The sequence below is a fragment of the Thunnus thynnus genome, chromosome 15, assembly GCF_963924715.1.
Source record: "Thunnus thynnus chromosome 15, fThuThy2.1, whole genome shotgun sequence".
Lineage (NCBI taxonomy): Eukaryota > Metazoa > Chordata > Actinopteri > Scombriformes > Scombridae > Thunnus > Thunnus thynnus.
Genome location: NC_089531.1, coordinates 2,507,442 through 2,522,712, shown reverse-complemented (window position 1 = coordinate 2,522,712; position 15,271 = coordinate 2,507,442). Strand labels below are relative to the sequence as shown.

The window sequence follows — 15,271 nt, the reverse complement described above, 5'->3', positions numbered from 1 at the left end:
CACACACACACACACACACACACACACACACTAGTAGTTCTTTAACAAGTATATACGGATCGTTAACTATCTTTTATCATAAATAAAAAACAAATATAATTACAAATGTTTATCAGACATGGAGGACTTGTTTCTCTTCTCCTCTTTAGATTTTTTTGGACTCCTGGTTTCTTCCGTTAGGAAATGCATCAGCATCTCCAACACGTTCTCACTCCCAACTGGTCACATATGGAAGCTTGGTCAGGACCCCGTAGCCTCACTTTTAACGCACTGGGTACCCCTTTAGCAACGTACAGTATCACAGCAGTCACTGTTAAAAAATAATCATATTTTATGGTGTGACAACACCGTGGTTAAGGTCCGGTGAGGTTTAGGCACAAAAACCACTGGGTTAGGGTTAGGGAAAGGTCATGATTTGAGTTAAAATAAAAAATAAAATAAAACTGGTAAGGAACCATGCCCTGTGCTGATTTCCAACTTTCTGCCAACAACGTTACAACCCCTCCACCTCCTAATAAGAAAGTCAGCTTATATAGATGTCATGTGAAGTACGTCACTTCAGAAATGTTGATATGAAACGTATTGTTGAAATGTTAATATGCTCCGTATTATAGGTTTTAAAATGTAGATATTCAATGTATCTGTGGTTTGCACAAACATATAATGCCAACGTTTTATTCTGGCGACCAGGCTGAAATTTGTCACCTTATAGACGTCATCGGTCTCATGGCGTCTATTTCAGACGTTGTGGGAGTTCAACAGAAGTCGGTCGGACTACCCTGCTCGTTGAAAAATGACGCTAATAACCCTTCTCTTCTTTTTCATGTTTTCCAGGTTCATCAGGAGAAATCATCCTGACTCAGTCTCCTGGATCTCAGTCTGTTGTTCCAGGACAGACTGTCTCCATCAGATGTAAAACCAGTTCAAGTGTTAGTAGCTACCTCAACTGGTACCTTCAGAAATCTGGAGAAGCTCCTAAACTCCTGATTTATTTAGCTACAAACCTTCAGCCTGGAGTTTCAGATCGTTTTAGTGGAAGTGGATCTGGGACTGACTTCACTCTGACCATCAGTGGAGTTCAGGCTGAAGATTCAGGAGTTTATTACTGTCAGCAGGGTTACAACCCGTTCACACAGTGATACAACGTCGTACAAAAACCTCCCTCAGCTGAAGAGGAACTGATCTGACTCAACAGCTGCACTCAAACAAAAACAACAGAGGTTTTAAGAATTTAATTTTAACATTTTAACACTAAATATTCTGTATTTAACAAGAAAAAAGATTGATTTTAAATACTTTCATTAATACAGAATATGAAACATTTGGCTGAACATCAAATCTAACCTCTGTTGAAGTATGATTTCAATTCTGATGATTTATGATGTTCATAGTGTCTCTATCAGTTTTCCTCCTGAAGGTCAAACAGTCCACCTCCCACCTCAACAACCTCTTACTGAGTCAAACAAATATTTAGTCATTCAAGATTCATCTTGACTCAAAAATGTAAAATCTATCAAACAGAGACATTCTGTTCTTTCATGCTGCCCCATCATCACCTCAGCTGTTAAATCCTCTTCATCACATTATATTATGACACATCTCACACTCATCATCGTTCTCTGTATTAAAAAGTTGTATGAACTTCATAACTGACAAGATAGAATAATCATCTCATGATGTTCACTCATAAATGTCAACTGTAAAAGCTTCCAAACTACCTCACGTCTTCTCTCATTTCAATCTAGTAAACTAAAGTACATAGTAAACTTGGCAGAATTTGCTTCAGATACTCTTCATCTGTTAAAATTAAATGAAGTGCAAACTGCCCCGAGCTAGATTCTTTCATCCGCCCTCAAGATTTTTGGTAAAACTTCATAATACAGCCTACGTTTTACAGTGTAATTTCCCAGAATTTACAGTGTAACTTCCTTGTATGAATCCGTACATCTAAAATACTTCCCGGTTCTTACTGGTACTTAAATGTTGTTATAGCGGAAGAAAACAAAACAATGAGAAACAAGTGAGTGACAATTGGGGATTTAGAGTGTAACTTCCCAAAATTTACCGTATAACTTCCCAGAACTTATGGCAAGCAAAGTTTATTTATATAGCACCTTTCACAAATACCAGTTACAAAGTGCTTCACAGTCAAAGAAATAAAATAAAATAAAATAAAATCTGAATAAATAAAAAGCAAAAACACCAGATAAAATATTCAAGGAGAGCAGATAAAATGGACAAATTAAGATTAAATGGCACATACTACCCAAATGCCTCTCTGAACTAATGGGTTTTGGTGTAACTTCCTTGTATGAATCAGTACATATGTATATGGATGAGAAGAATAAAATCAAATGTTTTTGCCCTTTGCTCATGGTAGTTATGACAATCATTTTTTATGCATGTATGTTTGGCAGGTAAGCTTCACCCACACTCCAGAGATTCATTATGTATTATGTCATCTACTTCATTGTCTAAATTTGAATAGGAACAAGTCGAGAAATGGATCTATACTTTTGAAAAATAGTTCCTAGCGGCCATGTTGGTCCAGCACTGCAGCAGCTCATAACAGGCAAACTTACAGTAATGTGATAATATACATATTATATCTTTAATTATACCATAATGAGGTAAAGAGATCGAGAGATAAGAACATAGTTACTACAGAAGAAGGACTTGTATGGTCAGACCTTACATATACTGTTTATCATGTAGCAGCAGGTTTGAACTGTGACTTTCTGTGAGACCAAACTGAGCTCAAAACAACACTGACATGAATGAAGTCTGTCAGTGAATTAACCAGTGATTCCATTATGTTTGTATCTAAAGAATGTTGTGATATAAAACAATATATGATGATATCAGTGTGATCAGCAGCTTTAAAATGTGTAGATGAAGAAACCTGAGGAACAGTAAGTGTAATAAGAGAGGTGTTTTAAAGGCAGGCTCTCTGGTTATGAAGTAAAGAAACTCATTAAAACTGTTATGTATTTGTAAAACACAGCTGGTTTATACAGAAACTCACTAAAGCAAAACCCCACAAATTTCCAAACTTAATAATTATGTTTCGTATATGATGTTAAATTTGTGGTAAAATGAAACTGACAGCCTTTACAGTTCTAGATAAGATAGTAGACATTTGTAGACGTGAATTAACTGATAGAAATCAGCATAAACATGAACACTGACGCATTTTGTTAAAACCTCAGTCAGAGCATTTCCATAGAGAGCCACTTTGCATCAGCAGCACCATGCTCCAGTGCTCTGGGAGAGTTTATAGTCCTGACAGTTGAACACTGGATGACTGACAGCTGTCCTTCATCACAACAGAAGCCACAGAAATCCTCCTCATCAAAAACATGACTTTGATCTCCGTCCTCATCTGGACTCTCCTCTGCTGCTGCTTCACAGGTAAAGTCCAGAGAATCAAACTCCTCTCCTCTATGAACATCCGTCCCTCTGAAAGGAAGCCGACAAAACCATCAAAACCATCAAAACCATGACACTGCTTTACGATGTTGTCTCTGTATCCTCAGAGTCCAGAGGCCAGGTCACAGTGACTCAGCCTGCAGCAGTGACATCTGCTCTGGGAGGATCCACAACCATCAGCTGTAGGACCAGTCAGGATGTTTATGCTGGTGGCCCATACCACTATTTAGCCTGGTACCAACAGAAAGATGGAGAAGCTCCTAAACCTCTTATTTACTATGCTACCACTCGAGCATCAGGGATTCCAGATCGTTTTTCAGGCAGAGGATCAAAAACTGACTTCACTCTGACCATCAGTGGAGTTCAGGCTGAAGATTCAGCAGTTTATTACTGTCAGAGTGCTCACTCTATCAACAGTCAGCTTGTGTTCACACAGTGAAAAAGCGTCGTACAAAAACCTCCCTCAGTCAGACTGAACAGAAACTGAACTGACTGCTGCAGCTGGAAGCTACTGCAGAGACTGATACAGTTCACTGAACACACACACACACACACACACACACACACACACACACACACACAGATGATTTATGATGTTCATAGTGTCTCTATCAGTTTTCCTCCTGAAGGTCAAACAGTCCACCTCCCACCTCAACAACCTCTTACTGAGTCAAACAAATATTTAATCATTCAAGTTTCATCTTGACTCAAAAATGTAAAATCTATCAAACAGAGACATTCTGTTCTTTCATGCTGCCCCATCATCACCTCAGCTGTTAAATCCTCTTCATCACATTATGTTATGACACATCTCACACTCATCATCGTTCTCTGTATAAAAAAGTTGGATGAACTTCATAACTGACAAGATAGAATAATCATCTCATGATGTTCACTCATAAAAGTCAACTGTAAAAGCTTCCAAACTACCTCACGTCTTCTCTCATTTCAATCTAGTAAACTAAAGTACATAGTAAACTTGGCAGAATTTACTCCAGATACTCTTCATCTGTTAAAATTAAATGAAGTGCAAACTGCCCCGAGCTAGATTCTTTCATTCCCCTTGAAGATTTTTAAACTTCAACTATTTACAGTATGTGCAACGTAAAAATCTGATATTCAGTTATTCAGCAAAGCACAAATATTGTTTTTTTTTTTTTTTTTTTTTTACGAATATTTGTTTCATACAAATAATTTAAACAGTATTTGTTTTTGAGAAGAACAAAAAAACATGTCAAATACCAGCGTGCAGGTCGGTTACATCACTATCTCAGTGTCTCTCCTCTGCTCCGCTGTTACGTCTATCAGCAGGTCTTAACGAGGGGAGTCACATCCACCTGCTACATGACATGATACATTGATGTTACCATAGATGCTGAGCTTAACTTTCGCTGTCATATCAATGATGTCACAAGATCAGATTTCTATCACCTCAAAAAATATCTCAAAAATCAGAGGCTTTCTGTCAAATTCAGACACTGAAGAACTAGTACATGCATTTGTCACAAGCAGACTTGACTATTGCAATACTATTTTTTCTGGACTCTCGAAAAACTGTTAAGCGCCTGCAGCTTATGCAGAATGATGCTGCACGTATTTTAGACGAGACTAAGAAAAGTGCACATATCACACCTGTTCTTAATTCCTTGCACTGGCTTCCAGTAAATGCTAGAATTGATTTTAAAGTCCTCCTACTCGTCTACAAGGCGCTGAATGGCACTGCTCCAAATTATATTAAGGAATTGCTTTTGCCATATGAACCAACAAGAAGCCTCACATCATCAGCCAGTGGTCTCCTTGTTGTCCTCCATGTGAGTGCTCTAAAGCAGGAGAAGCTGCATTCAGCTATTATGCTCCATACAGATGGACTGACTTTCCAAGTGATATTAGAGATGCCCCAACACTTAGTTCCTTTAAAAGTAGACTTAAAACATTTCTGTTTACTGTTGTGCTTAACTAGGTTGAGCAACTATCTGCTCCTGTTTTAACTGAATTATTATGTACTTTAATTACCTATGCATCCATGTATACAATCATATGTTTGCTTGCTTTTATGTATGATGATATGTATGCTTGTATTTTATGTATTTATAATTGTATTGCTCTTGCCCTTGTGAAGCTCATTGTGTTGCTTTCTGTATGAAATTTGCTCTATAAGAAAATGTGACATGACTTGGAAGAGCAGATATTCAGTGAGAACACTGAACATGTGGAAGCAGCTGCAGACTGATCAAAGCTCTCGTGGTGTCTACAGTTTGTGAATCGCAGCTACATGAAGATTATTGTTTGAAAAGTTGCACATAAGTTACATTATGATCCTCTGAGCTCCAACAGATGAACCACAAACATTTGGTAGTGCAAATACAGACACTCAGACACAGAGGTATAAATCAGCATCAATACAGCATTACACCAGTCAATCCCACAATCTGCCTACAAGCTTCCTGTCTCTGCTCCTCCATCCCCATGCTGAAATATAGAACAATATAGTACAGAGCAGGACAGAGAGGACACATGTGAGGGACACCATGTAGAACAGACTCACTGTTTCTGTTAAAATGTTCTCCTTTCATTCTTTACTTTGACATGCTTTAAAAACTACCATAATTTAAGAGTAAAATGGTGAGAAAAAATGATAAAATCCCTGTGAATGTACCCAGAGACAAACTCAGTATCTGTAGATTCATTGAACACAGTAACATGTGACAGCAGTTTATTATTGTAATAATATGTTTGTACACAGATGATTTGATGAAAGTTTCTTTATTGTTCATACAAACAAAAATGATCAGCATTACTGCAAGCATTAAAAAAGTATCACTTGAGAATGTGATGATTATGTTAATTAGTCAGAGCATTTCCATAGAGAGCCACTTTGCATCAGCAGCACCATGCTCCAGTGCTCTGGGAGAGTTTATAGTCCTGAGAGTTGAACACTGGATGACTGACAGCTGTCCTTCATCACAACAGAAGCCACAGAAATCCTCCTCATCAAAAACATGACTTTGATCTCCGTCCTCATCTGGACTCTCCTCTGCTGCTGTTTCACAGGTAAAGTCCAGAGAATCAAACTCCTCTCCTCTATGAACATCCGTCCCTCTGAAATGAAGCCGACAAAACCATCAAAACCATCAAAACCATCAAAACCATGACGCTGCTTTATGTTTTTGTCTCTGTATCCTCAGAGTCCAGAGGTCAGATCACAGTGACTCAGCCTGCAGCAGTGACATCTGCTCTGGGAGGATCCACAACCATCAAATGTAAAACTAATCTTGCTGTGTACTAGGATGGCTCTGACTACATATTAGCCTGGTACCAACAGAAAGATGGAGAAGCTCCTAAACTTCTCATTTACTGGGCTACCAGACGAGCATCAGGGATTCCAGATCGTTTTTCAGGCAGTGGATCAAAAACTGACTTCACTCTGACCATCAGTGGAGTTCAGGCTGAAGATTCAGGAGTTTATTACTGTCAGAGTTATCACGATATCAACAGTCAGCGTGTGTTCACACAGTGAAAAAGCGTCGTACAAAAACCTCCCTCAGTCAGACTGAACAGAAACTGAACCGACTGCTGCAGCTGGAAGCTACTGCAGAGACTGATACAGTTCACTGAACACAAACACACACACACACACACACACACATACAACTTTCAGATTAAACCATTAGACAATTGATTCATATGTCTATAATAACGAATTGGTCTCACAGTGGTACAAACACAGTAACAACTTTGTACTGATGACCTGATAGAAATTGAAGGAAACAAATTAGTTACATTGAAGTAAATGAAAAAAGAGGCGAAACAGGTATTTTGTTCCGTTATTAAAACATATGAAATGTGATATGAAGTTATACATTGAGAACATCAGATTCCTTAAAGCTTGAAATAATCTTCTGTATCAAGGTGTCTCCACAGCTCAGCAGGTGATTGACAGTTCTGTGTAGACTCTACCTGTTACCTGTTCTAGCTGTGTTTACTTTCTCTCATATTCACTTTGTTATACAGAGCAGTAACAACACTGCTGAAGAGAAAGTTTGGACTGGCAGTAGTGGATCTGTTAGATGAGGATAATATAATTGTTGCAGCATTAATGAAGAGAAAAAGATCCACTGGAAGAGCAGATATTCAGTGAGAACACTGAACATGTGGAAGCAGCTGCAGACTGATCAAAGCTCTCGTGGTGTCTACAGTTTGTGAATCGCAGCTACATGAAGATTATTGTTTGAAAAGTTGCAGATAACTTACATTATGATCCTCTGAGCTCCAACAGATGAAGCACAAACATCTGCTGGTGTAAATATAGACGCTCAGACAGAGAGGTGTAAAACAACCTTTATTATTCAGCAGCACATCAGTACAGCATTACACCAGTCAATCCCACAATCTGTCTACAAGCTTCCTGTCATCGTCCATCCTACATCCTTTGGAATCCACATTTCAATAAACTGAGATAAAATAGTCACGACTCCAGTATTTCCCTGATGTCAAAGATATCACAGATCACTATGAATGTTGGAATCATTTTTCCTGTTGTCTGTCTTGATAGATGTCTTCATGTCTGTCCTAGAATCAGTTTCTTATTTGCTTCACCAGCTCCATCCCACATTCAGACTGGCTCTCTTAAAAGTGTATTCAGGAGGAAGAGAGTTTATACCCTATACTTACTCAGGAATTTATCAAATCATAGGGTGGGAATCGTTAGGAGTGAAATGAAATGGGAAGAAGACCTTGAGTGTAATTTTGAAGAAGCGGAATGGGAATCACTGTGTATTGGTAGTCAGTGTTTCTCTTTTAACAGTAGACATAAAATTATACAATACAGTCTCATTCATAGAATATACTACACACCTGACAGGTTGCACAGAATAAAACCTCAGTATTCTGAGTTCTGCCCAAGATGTAAAACTGGAACAGGAACACTGATACATATGTTCTGGTCCTGCCCATGTCTAAATACATCCTGGATCTCTATAGTTAATGAGCTAAGTGACATCATAGGAACAACCATCCCCACAGAACCAAGAATAATTCTATTGGGTGATACCTCCATGATAAAAGTCAATAAAAACAAACTCAAATTTATTAGAATTGCCCTCATCATAGCCAACAAATATATAGCTATGCAATGGAAAGATGAACATCCACCTACATCTGCTAGATGGACTGATGAATTAGCATCGTGTCTACCAAATGAAAAGATAATGTATAACTTGAAGGGAAAGCCTGGAGAGTTTAAAAAGATTTGGGGAGGTTTTCTAACATTCAACATAAGTATTGAATCCAACTGTCATGTGTGAGTCAATTTTTTTGTTTCCTTTTTTTAATTTATATTTATTTATTTGTTTATTGCTCTATCCCACTCTTTTAACTAAACTGATACACAAGAGCTGTTATCAATTCCCTCTCTGCAACTATACTGTTTTTTTGTTTCTTCTTAATAGTCTGAACTGTTGTAACTTATCCCTCTCTCTTTGTATAGGTACATATCCTGAAGTAATTAGGAGTTGGACCTGAAGGGGCAACCCAATCGCCAGAAGAAAACGTTGGCATTGAACGTTTCTGCAAACCACAGAAACGTTGAATATATACGTTACAACACGCGTAATACGCATCATATCAACACTTCTACAAACGTAGCATATTAACATTTCTACCTGTTGAATAATGATGTTTTATGGTGTGACAACGCTGTGGTTAAGGTCTGGTTAGGTTTAGGTACAAAGACCACTTGGTTAGGGTTAGGGAAAGATCATGGTTTGGGTTGAAATAAAGATAAAAAATAAAATAAAAACGGCCGATGTCTCACTGAAAAAAAGCCAGTTTTCTCATCAGAAAAACGGCTGCAAATGTCCTGACGTTTCGCTAAAAACACCTGCTTTTGTCGGTTGAAACTGGAAGCAGACATTGGTTTTGAGGTGGTCTCGAACCGTGTTCTCTGCTGATTTCCAACTTGCTGCCAAGGAACTTACTAACCATCCACCGACCCCTCCTCCTCCTAATAATAGGAAAGATCAGCTCATATAAATCACATGTGAACTATGTCACTTTGGAAATGTTGAGATGATACGTATTGTTGAAATGTTAATATGCTACGTATTACACATGTTAAAACGTAGATGTTCAACGTTTCTGTGGTTTGCAGAAACGTAAACTGCCAACATTTTATTCTGGCGACCAGGCTGGAAGGGGTGGGTGGGAATGGGAGGGATGGAGGGAGGGTCGGGCTGATATGACTTCTATGTTATTATATTTTTGTACATCGTTGCATTATTCAGCTCAAGGTTTGTTAAATTCAAAACCAATAATAATAATGTTGAGTGTATTCAATAGATTTTAATGAGGAAAACTCCTAAATTTATCTACAAACTGTTTATTTATCTCTGTGGTGATTTTTAGGACTTTCACACGAGTAGTTTCACATTTTGTACTTCGGAAAAAATAAGATACACAATAAACAAAATGATGAACTAAAAACAATTTTCTATAATAAGCCTCAAAATTATTAGATTACAGAATTCACATCAGTCTTTCTAACCGCTTGATGGAAATCAAATGAAGTTCTCTCCCTCAGATTGTCACTCCTTTATGTTATGGATGATGTAAATGTTGAGTTCTCCCAGCAGTGAGGAGGAAACAGCATGATATGTTGAGGACAGCTACAGTTCACTGACTCTGTGTGTTTGCATATCTGTCCTGCCTCTCTGCTCCCAGCCGTTAAGAGGCCAGTGTTGATCAGTGGCTGTCCAGACCTTTCAGAGCCACTGACACGCCTGCAGCACAATGATGATGTCACTGACTCTACTGCTGGCCACCCTGGGGCTCCTTGTTCAGGGTGAGACTCTCTTGTGAAAACTTTGCTTCAGGATGCAACCAGGTTCACCACAATGATGTTCTGCTGTGATGGAGAAACACTGAAACAAGCAGCATTTACCTTCTTCCATCTATTCTCCATGTTAAAGAAATGACACTCTTCTGTTTTCATGTTGATCATCTTTCTCCAAGCTGGATTTGTCTCAATAACCCTTCTCCTCTTTTTCATGTTTTCCAGGTTCATCAGGACAAAAAATCCTGACTCAGTCTCCTGGATCTCAGTCTGTTGTTCCAGGACAGACTGTCTCCATCAGATGTAAAAGCAGTTCAGATGTTAGTAGCTACCTCAACTGGTACCTTCAGAAATCTGGAGAAGCTCCTAAACTCCTGATTTATAGAGCTTCAACTCTTCAGCCTGGAGTTTCAGATCGTTTTAGTGGAAGTGGATCTGGGACTGACTTCACTCTGACCATCAGTGGAGTTCAGGCTGAAGATTCAGGAGTTTATTACTGTCAGCAGGGTTACAACCCGTTCACACAGTGATACAACGTCGTACAAAAACCTCCCTCAGCTGAAGAGGAACTGATCTGACTCAACAGCTGCACTCAAACTAAAACAACAGAGGTTTTAATAATTTAATTTGAACATTTTAACACTAAATATTCTGTATTTAACAAGAAAAGATTTATTTATTTTTTTTTTTTACTTTCATTAATACAGAATATGAAACATTTGGCTGAACATGAAATCTAACCTCTGTTGAAGTATGATTTCAATTCTTTAATAAGTTTAATCTACTGACTACAACACATGAACACTAAAACTATCATTATTTATTTATTTGATCTCTAACTATCTTTACAGATAAAGAAAAATACATTTTTTTTAGAAATAAATTACAAAATGTTATCATGATAAAATCATTTGTGTTGTAAAATTACTAATCATGTCATGTGACATATATTTGTCATTTTGCATGTTTTTATTCCAGCAGCAAGTATTTATAATATAAACCAAAAAACATTTAATTCATTATGTAATTAATTAAGAATTGAATTTTTTCCCTTTTTCATCTCTTTCATTTGTCTTTGTGTTTCAGCTCTTCAGCAGAAGCAGTTTGTAAAAATGTCCAGGGTTAAAATGTCAGATCACACTCATTTTATATCTCTTTATGCTGATGATATTTTGCTTTTTATGTCAGAATTAGAACATATTTCTGAGGCTTTTTGTGATTTTGTTTAAAAGATTATGTATATGCATTTAATACATCTGAAAAAATAAAAATATTAGACTCTTTGCACTGACACACTTCAGTAACATAAGATGATTGGAGGACTTTTCATTGAAAATACTCAATTACTAATTATTACAGACAAATCTGAAGAGACTCCAGCAAAGCATTTTCTACAATTATTATGACTTTACTGTAAACTATGAAAACAAATTATGGACTTACTACCACCATGACTGTGTAGCATTAATCACATAATATCTAAGAGTGTTGTTTGAGTGTAAATACTTTCCTAATATACAGTATATGAATCAATACATTATGTGATCTTACATTTTCCTTCTGAAGTCTTCATAGACCAGTTGAAACATTTATAACTCCGTTTTTATCAGGATTTAATATCATTACTGTTACCATTAAGAGAAAAATAATTAAGACACATTTATAATAATAAAGATGAAAACAAGTGATTTGATGAACAGATCTTTATTGTCTGGAAATACTGAAATTATATTGAAACATTACAACAAGCGAGTAAATATTGTTACTGAAACATGTGAAATAAAAGAGAGAGATAGTTGCAGAGATCAGAGTGAGAGCAGTAGCAGAGTAAAAGCAGTAGCAGTGAGTCAGGTCAGGACTGGGAACACTGGTCTCTCCTCAGTGTCTCTGAGACTGGAGTCTGGGAGCCCTGGGTGGCCTCACAGGTCACAGAGCCCACCTTCCTCCACTGGTCTGCAGGGAGCCTCAGGGTGCTGCTCCAGCTGTAGCGGCCATCATTCTGCAGCACCCCGGGGCTCCTGCTCTGCTCCAAGCTGCTGCTGCTGCTGCCGTCCACCTTCCAGGCCAGACTCCAGTCTGAGGGGAAGCCACCGTTGGCCAGACACATGAGCGTGGCCTTCCCCTGCTGCAGCTCTTCGCTGGAGGGGGGCAGCACCGTCAGGGTGGGACGGACATCACCTAGGAGACACCAATCACATTAGAGGACAGGGACCACACAGCTGTCAATCAAACACCAGACACTTGGACACCTTTACTGTGTGATAGTGGATTTTCCCCTTTAAGGAGTTTCTGTCAGATGTTTTTTCTGCTCCACCAGTCACTCACTCACACATTGTTTCACTTCCCTTTAAGAAACCTCTCATGCAGATCAGCACAGAAAGAGTCCTCATATGACTCTTTACTGCATTTCATTTTACAGTATTTACTGAAAATAAAGATATAAAGTTTGAATATATATCTTATAAATTGATTTTGAACATATTTACTTTCAAAACTATCAGAAGAGCAACAGTTAATCAGATTCAGTGTTAAAGGACATTATGAGCAAAAACTAACAGACAGCCGTAATATACACAACATGTTGAGACATATTAAAGAAACCAATATCTTTAAGAACAAAGAAATATTTCAAACTGAGGTTAAAAGACTATTTCTGTCATTTTAAATGATGAGAGATGTGCAGCTTTTTTTATTATCACCCACACTGTTCAGAATAAATTTAACTCAACATTCACTCAAATTGGAGATTTAAAGATTAAAATTTAAAAACATGTTTAAAGTAGGATTGTTGTTCTTTAATCTTTCTGCTGTTCACATTTAACAAACTAACTGGAACATGTAAAGAAAAGTTCAGTAAAGCTGCTTTGAGTTCAACTTCAAGGTTAAAGAGGAGAAATGAACAATAAAATTGAGACTTTAAAGTGTTTTAGATCAGCTCAGTGGAAACTTATATCTACTACAAATGTTCAGACACAGAAATTATAAACTTAACTGATGATTCGATATTTAATATGTGAGCAGAAACTTACTTCCAACATCCAGTCTGGTTCCTCCACCAAAAGTCAACCACAGTGATACAAACTGACTGAGTCGTCGTACAAAAACCTCTCACTGTAGAGAGACACGGCTCTCTGACTTTGTCACATTAAACTAAAACTACAAGTCCTCAAAATTCAGCCTGAATCTAAAACATTACACGATTTCTACTGTGGACCAAACACTTAGAATATATTGATTCATCATTTAAACTTCAAAAACAAACAAAACTCTTATTTTTGTTGCTGGTGGACAACTGTTGGTCAAAAATTAGAAATGAAGATGTCAAATCAGAAATTTCAATTTCTAGAGAAAACATATGTGCAAAAACCTAAATATCACTCAGGATTTAATGAAATACTTTAAAAGTTTAACTTACTTCGAACATCCAGTCTGGTTCCTCCACCGAACGTGTACCACAGTGATACAAACTGACTGAGTCGTCGTACAAAAACCTCTCACTGTAGAGAGACACGGCTCTCTGACTTTGAACACAACAAACTCTACAAAAATAGTCTCAGTCTGTGAAACACAGCTGGATGATATGAAAATATATAACAGTAGGCCAATAATTTATATTCTTATTCTAAAATTAATCATTTTGTTTCATGTTTACTGTATTTTAAATTATGTCTTGAATTAAAACTGAGTGTTGTAGATGTAAAATGAATCAAAACAGACATTTCTGAAGACAATCTGTTCACAGAACATAAATGAAACACAGAAAATGATCACTGGCACATAGTTAATCAATACTCTGGTAAATTGATTGATCCATTGATGAAACAGCATCATCAGAGTAATCCAAGTCCCTGTTGGAGTCAGTCAGAGCATTTCCATAGAGAGCCACTTTGCATCAGCAGCACCATGCTCCAGTGCTCTGGGAGAGTTTATAGTCCTGAGAGTTGAACACTGGATGACTGACAGCTGTCCTTCATCACAACAGAAGCCACAGAAATCCTCCTCATCAAAAACATGACTTTGATCTCCGTCCTCATCTGGACTCTCCTCTGCTTCACTCAGGGTGAGGAAAATCATTTTTCTGTCATGTGAAAATCATTTGGAGTGTAGCTGAGTTTCACCATCTCATGTCCAGTGTTTCTTCTCTCTCCTCAGGGTCTGTTGGACAAAATGTTGTCTTGACTCAGCCAGCAGCCAAATCACTGCAGCTTGGTCAAACTGTCTCTATTGACTGTAAAGCTAATAGACAAGTGTATCACCACTCTGGACCACAATACTATCTGTCCCGGTACCATCAGAAAACTGGAGAAGCTCCTAAACCTCTGATCTACCTAACATCATACAGATTTACAGGAATCTCCTCCAGATTCAGTGGAAGTGGAGCAGGGAATGGAGTTGACTTCACTCTGACCATCAGTGGAGTTCAGGCTGAAGATTTAGGAGTTTATTACTGTCAGAGTCTCCACTATATCAACAGTCAGAATGTGTTCACACAGTGAAAAAGCGTCGTACAAAAACCTCCCTCAGTCAGACTGAACAGAAACTGAACTGACTGCTGCAGCTGGAAGCTACTGCAGAGACTGATACAGTTCACTGAACACACACACACACACACACACACACACACACACACACACACACACACACACACACACACACACAGATGATTTATGATGTTCATAGTGTCTCTATCAGTTTTCCTCCTGAAGGTCAAACAGTCCACCTCCCACCTCAACAACCTCTTACTGAGTCAAACAAACATTTAATCATTCAAGATTCATCTTGACTTAAAAATGTAAAATCTATCAAACAGAGACATTCTGTTCTTTCATGCTGCCCCATCATCACCTCAGCTGTTAAATCCTCTTCATCACATTATGTTATGACACATCTCACACTCATCATCTCTCTATGTATAAAAAAGTTGGATGAACTTCATAACTGACAAGATAGAATAATCATCTCATGATGTTCACTCATAAAAGTCAACTGTAAAAGCTTCCAAACTACCTCACG

At 37.8% G+C, this 15,271-nt stretch overlaps 2 gene segments (V, D, J or C); one reads left to right on the top strand and one right to left on the bottom strand.

Annotated features, from left to right (window-relative positions):
* The first annotated feature begins 10,221 nt into the window (after positions 1-10,221).
* On the top strand, positions 10,222-10,788 carry LOC137198547 (immunoglobulin kappa variable 1-39-like). The segment is given in 2 exon segments: positions 10,222-10,267; positions 10,484-10,788. Coding segments are annotated over 2 exon segments (351 nt in total).
* Positions 10,789-12,011: 1,223 nt separating this feature from the next.
* LOC137198546 (Ig kappa-b4 chain C region-like) lies at positions 12,012-13,682 on the bottom strand. The segment is given in 3 exon segments: positions 12,012-12,436; positions 13,288-13,363; positions 13,674-13,682. Coding segments are annotated over 3 exon segments (411 nt in total).
* Between the last annotated feature and the right edge of the window lie 1,589 nt (positions 13,683-15,271).